At 38.1% G+C, this 8225-nt stretch overlaps 1 protein-coding gene across 1 annotated transcript; it reads left to right on the top strand.

Annotated features, from left to right (window-relative positions):
* Positions 1-4947: 4947 nt before the first annotated feature.
* On the top strand, positions 4948-5827 carry LOC141618187 (uncharacterized). The gene is made up of 2 exons (XM_074435297.1): positions 4948-4967; positions 5029-5827. The coding sequence occupies exons 1-2, from the start codon at positions 4948-4950 to the stop codon at positions 5825-5827; spliced, it is 819 nt and encodes a 272-aa protein (XP_074291398.1).
* The last annotated feature ends 2398 nt before the right edge of the window (positions 5828-8225 follow it).

The raw sequence follows: 8225 nt of genomic DNA on the forward strand, positions 1-8225 counted from the left end.
AGGATATTGAAGACCGCATGGTATGATCTTTCCAATCTCCTTTTTCCTCTTTATGTTAATGACTATGTGGCTTTATTTTGATTGATGCGGTAAAAACAATGTGAACTTAGGACTTGCATTTAGTTTATATGGCATATTAGTTGGTAGAATCATTTGCATTAGGATGTATATATGTTAGTTGCATCATGGCATGTAGTTCGCATGTTAGAAAAAATTTTGCGAAACCGTCTACTTGGGAAGCTTGACTAGTGTATATAGGCCCTAGCAGATGCTTTTTATTCTTAAGACTTTGCTTGTTAGAATACTTGTAAAACACCCTAGGATGTGTCATGCTAGTATCCTTTGACCCATGGATTAAGGCCTAGTCAAGAGTACCTTGTGGTGTGATAACTCCTTGGCTACCGTTTATTCCAAGGTGACCCTTGAAACCATGCATACAACCATCATCCATGTTCTACCACATTTTTGTCATCAAAGGGAATGGGCACAAAAAGAAATCAATTTGAGTTCAATGAAATGAAAAGTGAAAGAAAGTTTGCAAATTGCAACAAATAAAAAGAGGAGCAAAAATAGAACTCCTATGCTTCAAATATAAGCCACCCTCACTACATATGGGGTGACTTTGAAAATGTTCAAAAACAAATGCAAAGAAAAGTTTAAAGTTGTCAAGTGTTGAAATGCCAAAAATCAAAAAAGAAATGGCAAAAAGAAAGTGTTCTCAAATATTATATGCCACAAGAAATTGGGGGGAAAACAAAAACAAAAGCAAACTCCCAAATGAAACTCAAATTTTATTGATCCCTTTATCCATCGTATCCATTTTTGTGTATGGTAGAGAGTGGACGACCCTTCTTCTTGTCTAGGCAAGAGGGGGAATTCCGCGATCCTCCAGTGTTTCTAACACCATAGGGAGTCTACTCTTGACAAAAGCATTTAACGATTGAGGACAAAGGTACCCTAGCTTGACACATTTTGGAGGTGATTTATTGGTATCCTTCTAGGCTTAGTAGTTTGAAGAAATTGTATCTATGAAGGAGTGTGTACCCTTGAATTGCTTCCCTTGTAGATAATTTCCGCCACTTAGATGAGGAAAGTGGCTATTCTTTTGTAGATGCATCCATTACTTGATTTTGTGTGCTTAATGATTGGATGTGTCGCCATTTTGGCAAGACCCACCTTGCCTTGCAAGAAGGCATCCTACCTCATGGTTGTCTTGTTGTGAGTTGAAGGGGCGGAGTGAGACCCGCTAATTGTCTCATATCGGTTATGTTATTAGGTTAGTTTAAATAAAGGTCTAGTTTTAGTCACCTCTTTACTCGGGACGAGTAAAGGTTCGGTTTGGGGATATTTGATGTGAACATTATTTGCGCACATTTAGTCCCCTAATTGAGCCTATTTTGCATACTATTATAACATTCTTTGGCCATTTTATCCGTCAAAACCTTCCTATTTGCTTTTCTATCGCATTTCATATGTTTTGTAGAAAAGGAGATAATAAGGCGGAAATTCCCGTCTTTCGTGCATATTTGGAAGCTTATTGATGATATTAGATGGACTAGTATGAAGAAGAGGCAAGAATGATGACCAAAGATGTAGGAATAAAGAGTATATAGAAGGGTCATAAGGTTTAAAGCAAGGAGGAAAAGCAAGGAAGCCATTCATGAAGAAAACTGCTCGGAACGCAAACCAAGGATTGCTCCTTTGGCTCTGAAAATATGCTAGATGGAACGGCGTCGAAAAAACAAGCGATCTAGGCTTTTGAATCACTCCAATAGGAGTCCGGATGAGAAAATGACGTCCGTTTTACAACCCGAGCTCAAACAAAGAAGCTGGACAGGAATCCGCGCGTCCCGCGCTGAAGACGCTCGTCCTCCCAAATCCGCTCGGATTGCTCCAAATCCGCTCGGATTCCCTCTCTTTTTGCCCGAGCGTCTTGCTCCAAATCCGCTCGGATTCCCTTGCTACAATCCGCCCGTCCCGACACTAATCCGCTCGGATTCCTTTACAGCAATTTTCGTGTTGTTCAAGCTCCCTGAAAGACGCCCTTCCTTCGAAAAATACCGGCTTCTCCTGCTCAAATCTCAAAAGTGTGTAATTACTAGTTTAGCCCTTAGTTAACCCTAATGCATCCACCTAATTTCCACTATAAATACCCCATTTGTAATAATCAAACCATCAAGTTTTATTAGATTAGAACCAAGTTTTATTAGATTAAATCAAGCTTTCTTAGATTAGATTAGGAGTAGATTAGAATAGATTAATCTCAATCTTTCCACACAAATTACACATTAATCTCTCCTTAATTATTGTTCAAGTTTATTATTCAAGTTTATTATTGGGTAATTGAAGATTATTGGGTTATTATTGGGAGATTGACAACCTTCCATCAATCATCAATTTCTTCTATTATTCTTTGCATTATTATTTTGGAATCTCCATAGGTAAAACTCTCTTAATCCTTGTTTTAATTATTGTTAATCTTTCTTACTTGTTCATCATGTTTTACCTTGTTAATATGATTGACAACCTTGTTAACATGTTAAACTTGATAATGAGTGAATAGTCTCTTAGTTAGGATTAGTGGGTAATTAAGGGAAACAAACATGCGGATTGATTCATGCTTAATCTAATATGTTCACATCATTAAATTGCTTGCTTGTTGTGATGTCAACTTTATGCACATGTTATGTTTGATGAAATGCTAAGCCTATGAATCCTTGCATTTTTACCATCTCTTATCTACTCAACTTGACTTGTAAGATATAAACCAACTCGAGTCTTGTTAGACCACGCATAGAAGTTGAATAGGAGGAAAGTAAGTCGACTTGTAGGTGTTGTACAATCTAATCGATTCGGCTCCGGGACTCAACTCTTCCTATGAACCGTAAGACATAAACCAACTCGGTTCCCCCACAACATTAATTGCTTGCAACATTGTGAACATGTTTGTATGATCAACACCATGAATCCCCTATGCCCCCATGATATCCTAGCACTTTTTATCAATTATTTACATCCTTCCTTTTATTGCTTGTTTTACCTTATTGTTTGCATTAGTCTAGACACAACTACAAACCCCATCAATTGTGACACTAGCATAAATTGAGATAGATAGACTTAGAACCCAAAGCACACCGTCCCATGGATCGACCTCGACTTACCGCTAACTAGTTGTATGTTGAGTATTATAAATGTGTTTGATTGGATGATTGACGACATCGTCCGGATCAAGATTTAAAAATGTTATCACACTAATTTGTGGAGGACACAAGCTCCAACACAAGTTGGGCCACCCAAGCTCACTCTTAGGTCTGAGTCATGCATGTCGACCAGTTGCTCAGAGTCAAAGCACAAACACATCTACCTAGGCTGCACTAAGCATTTTTTTTTCTCGCACTTATGGACCATGTTGGTTCAATCACGGGTTAGTCACTCCGAGTCGGTGTCAGGTTTAAGTCAGAAATTTTGTTTGAGTCGAGTAATAGTTCTAGTTAGGTCTAGGACCCCCTCTCACGCGTGAGACCCTTTACAAATGAGCCACATAGTTCATTTCCCGGGTCTGATTCTGTCGTTGAGTCAAGTTTAAGTTGACGGTTGAGTCTATGAGTCGAGTCTTTGACTGTGCTGGTGGTTTTAGTTCAATTATTGATTTGGCTCGGGCTCTTTTTGTAGAAAGGGTCGTCTCAAGAAGCATGACTATGATAGAAAAGAGTAAGAAAGAACAATAAAGTGTGCATTATCGCGCCACTCATAGGGGGATTATATTCCATGATGTTGAAGCTGCAAACCACAGTAAAAAGTCTGGACATTGGTCTTCTGGATGTCAAAAATGAGTTGGTATCGGGAAATAATCTCCTCACCCGGGTCCAACTGTTAGGTTCTTTAACCCTCTTATATGACTCATCTAATATAGATCTAAGTTACTAATTAAATTAGATGTTGTGGATCTAGTTACATGCAAACAAAATTAAGAGTAAAAAGGAGAAAACGGTTTTCCTTACATTTGTATGAAACGAAAATGGGCACAAGGTTAGACTCCTTCCAACCTTGTTCTTAAGCTATGAATAAAAAGGATGATCCTCCAAAGTTTCAAAGTGGAAACTCTCCTATCAATTGCACCCAAGATTTTACCCAAATTATTTCTAGTAATATTAACTAGATATTACAAGAAATCTAAATCCCTTAATATTATTTTTATTAGTACTCTAGTAATGTAATAATAATAAAATGTGGTCGTGTGATTTTTAGAGAGAAGCATGCAAAATTAGAACTAGAAAAATGAGCAACAAATTGCTCTTTTAAGAGCCCCAAAACTGGCACCTATAGAGGCCATAGTGGGCTATTACTTTTTCTTATTTTAATTTGCATGCAAGAATAGGTAACGAGTGCATTAGGCTAGGTTATGTCATAAGCATGCATGTAGGGAAATCATTACATGCAACTAATTGATTAAAGAAAAGACAAAAATAAAATGTTGTCCAACAACACCACATTTCGGCCAACATGAAATAAAAATGGACCACTTTGATTTTGTAATGTTTGTCACAAAAATACAAGAATCATATGTTTATTTATCTTACTGTGAGATCCCTGAAAAAATCTCCTTTTTGAAAATAAGTAAATAATATGGAGTCGCCAGTAGGTTTTATAAAAAACATACAAAAATAAGTTAACGGAAAAGGCCCCTTTTGATCCCTGGAATGGGGACTGATCCGTCACTCCGGTCTGAACCAAAGATTGCGGATTCGGGGGTAAAGGTACGGTCATGGAAGGTGTTAGGCACCCGGACCGTCCATCAAACTGACGACCTCTACTATTTATTTGTAATATTATATATTTGACGATAAAAAGGCAAACAAAAGAAAGTTAGAACCAATAAATTTTATACAATTATTTACAAGACAAGTGACGAGGTTAGTTTATATACAATTATACAAAAAAGACAATATGGGAGCACCGAATAGGAGGTGAGTACTCTTTTTGTCCTTTTTGTCATTCTAACCTTGAATCTAGTATACATCTTTTCAGGGATTGTGGGGTAGCTGCTTGGGTGTGGGATGAGCTGGAGATGGGAGATGTAACGGAGACGAGTGGTGGGGACATACGAGAATGGGTGGAGGCTTGTTGGAATGATATGTGTCGGGAGGAATGCGTCAAGTTCATGGTGGGTTGTTGGGCCATATGGGAGCACCGAAACAAAGTTATATTTGACAATGTGGAGGTGGAACCGGGTGTGGTAGCAAGTAGGGTGCGTGACGTGGTTAGGGAGGGAGTAGGGGAAGGTGGCGGTACGGCTGTGAGGAGGAGAAGACGTGGGAAGGACGAGGAGGCTGAGGGGTGGCGTGTAGCGAAGGAAGGGTATGTCAAAATCAACGTTGATGCGGGAATAAAAGAGGGTGAGGGGGTTGATACGGGGATTGTGTGCCGTGGAGATAGGGGGGAGGTGCTATGGGGGGTGTCTATTGCTCGAACTCAAGTGTGGGAACCTCATATAGCTGAGGCGATTGCTGTTTTGGATGGCTTGGAGAAAGCTGCTCGCAGAGGGATCCAAAAGCTAGAAGTGGAGAGCGATTGTTTACAAGTTATTAAAGCAATCCGGAAGCGGAGCGATGGAAGGAGCATTTTTGCGCTTATTATCGATGATATTGTGTCGTTTAGTTATAATTTTCTTTCCGTTTGTTGGTTACATGTTAGTCGCGTTAACAACTGTGTTGCACATGCGTTAGCTCATTGTATTCCACGTACGATTGGTAGAGTTGTGTGGGAGGATGGCTTACCACCGACTGCGACAGCTGCTGCTGCTTTTGATCAATTATTAATAGAATGAGACCTTCGGGTTTTCCTCTCAAAAAAAAAAAAAAAAAAAGACAATAAAATAGAGAAAATAAACAAAAGATGAAATAAAAGAGTAAACAAAACTTATTTGAATTGGTACCCTCATGCTTATGTGGATGTTGACTATTGATGAATTTCGACTTTGTCGTAAATTAACGGCTCTTATGCGCTTATATGAAAACTGGGACAATTTATGTGAATGGTTTGATTTGAAACTGGAATAGTATATTTGAGACGGATGATTTGAGAGTATTGAATTTCTGGGATCTGGGTGTGGTATTGCGTCTCACGGCTTTTTGTATTTCTGTAGTGCTCTCCTATGTGCTCTGTCCTCCTTATGTCTCTGCGGGAGTATATATATAAATGTTGGGGGTTTAGAGTTCCGGGAGATCTAAATTACAAAAGATTGACTTTTAATTCACATAATAATTAATTAATCTTTTGCATACTTCTACTCCTTAATGGATTCTTCCAGTGACACTTTTTCCCTATAACTCTTTCCATGCTTGTCATATTTAAGCTTGTCCAACGCACGTGATTGACACGAGTATGCTTGTGTCTTCTTAATTTGGCCCATATAACCCAACTTCTAGTTTGAACCCACGGTTGTGACAATTACCAGCACGGGCCTAATAACTCGATTACTTCTATTTCGTGTCTTGGATTGGTGTTAGGTCAATAACGCGACTTTCGAATATATTTCCGAAAATATAACTCATGTTTATCAAATGGTTACCAATATCAAATGGGATAAAGGGCATTTTAGTAGTTCTACGCCATTATAAGTGATTTTTCGGGAAATAAGCGTAAAGAGCCTTTAATTATAACATCGTCAATTTTCATTTAGTCATTAAATTTTAGCCTCATCATCGGGTACCCGTAAGGCTAGGTAGACATTTTGAGGTGTCTACAGAAGCCCCCACTTTGACCGAGTCTGAGTAAGACGAAGGTCAAAGTAGTCCGGTCGGGACAGATAAAGGATAAGAAACGTACCTGGGCCTCTTATATTATCTGTCTGGAACAGCTAGAATCTGGCTTAGCGAAACTTTGTTTTACTAATCTGGAACGAAGCTGGAACTGGTGCAACGAAACTTTATTTCGTTGGTCTGAAACTGGCATAGTAAAACTTTGTTTCACCTGATGCAGAATGGTATAGCCAAACTTTGTTAATTTGATGCAGGCGGCATGACAAAACTTTGTTTTGTCAACTGAATGGATTTGGTAAAACTTTGTTTCACCATTCTGGAAACTGGCATGGCAAAACTTTGTTTCGCCGGTCTGGAATCTGGAAAAACAAAACTTTGTTTTGCTGTCTGGAATTTGGAGTAGCCAAACTTTGTTTAGCTAATCTGGAATCTGGTATAGCTAAACTTTGTTTAGTGTCCGGATCTGAGTAGAGCGAAACTTTGTTCGGTGTCTGGAAATCGGTTAAGTAAAACTTTGTTTCACTTAAGATTGAACCTGCAAAATTTAATTTCACAAGCTCGCAAGCGTGTTAGGGCCCGCCGACCGTGGATTCAAAATTTTATTTTGAAAAGGGATTAGATTGTAAAATTTGATTTTACAAACTAGGATTTGCAAAATTTTATTTCGCAAAGAGGTAAGTTCAGAAAATTTTATTTTAAGAACTCAAATGCATGTCAGGGCCTGCCGACCAAAGGATTCAAAATTTTATTTTGAAAAGGATGGATAAGATCGTAAAATTTTATTTTACAAACTTAGATGCGTGTTAGAGCCCGCCGACCGATAAGTTTGAAAAAAGGGCAAGTTCAGAAAATTTTATTTTTAGAACTCAGATGCATGGCAGGGCCTGCCAACCAAAGGATTTGAAAAATGCAAAATTTTATTTCGCAAAAAGGTAAGTTCAGAAAATTTTATTTAAAGAACTTAAAATGCATGTCAGGGCCTGCCGACCAAGATGAATTTCAAAATTTTATTTTGAAAAAAAGAGTTGAAAATCGCAAAATTTTATTTCACGAAAAGGGCTAGGAAATTTGTGATTGATTTTGAAACTGGCAAAATTTTATTTTACGAGAAGATGAGACTTTATGAGAAAGCCCCTACTTTGGATGAATCTGGAAGATGAATGACAAAGTAATTGACTGGAGATCTGGAATAGTTAGTGACAAATATATGACAACTAAAATGCAAATGCATGTCCTGGACGACTAGATATGATGCACTAATGAATGCAAAATGTTGTTCTTGAAAACATTCGAAATGAGTATTGAAAAACATTTTATTTTTATTTTTTTTGAAAATATTTTGAAAAAGACGGGGTCTGACCCAAATGTGATCCAAGTAGAAAGACTGGACACTATTACTCTAGAAGTAACTCTAAACAAATTCTCTGATGTGGAGAATATTTATCATTTTTATTTGACCTGTGA

This window comes from Silene latifolia, chromosome X, assembly GCF_048544455.1.
Source record: "Silene latifolia isolate original U9 population chromosome X, ASM4854445v1, whole genome shotgun sequence".
NCBI lineage: Eukaryota > Viridiplantae > Streptophyta > Magnoliopsida > Caryophyllales > Caryophyllaceae > Silene > Silene latifolia.

What these genes read in the sequence shown, in the direction of transcription:
- LOC141618187 (XM_074435297.1), top strand. Translation starts at nt 4,948, where the DNA reads ATGGGAGCACCGAATAGGAG. An exon ending in ATGGGAGCACCGAATAGGAG is followed by an intron (nt 4,968 to 5,028) that starts GTGAGTACTCTT and finishes ACATCTTTTCAG; the next exon opens with GGATTGTGGGGTAGCTGCTT.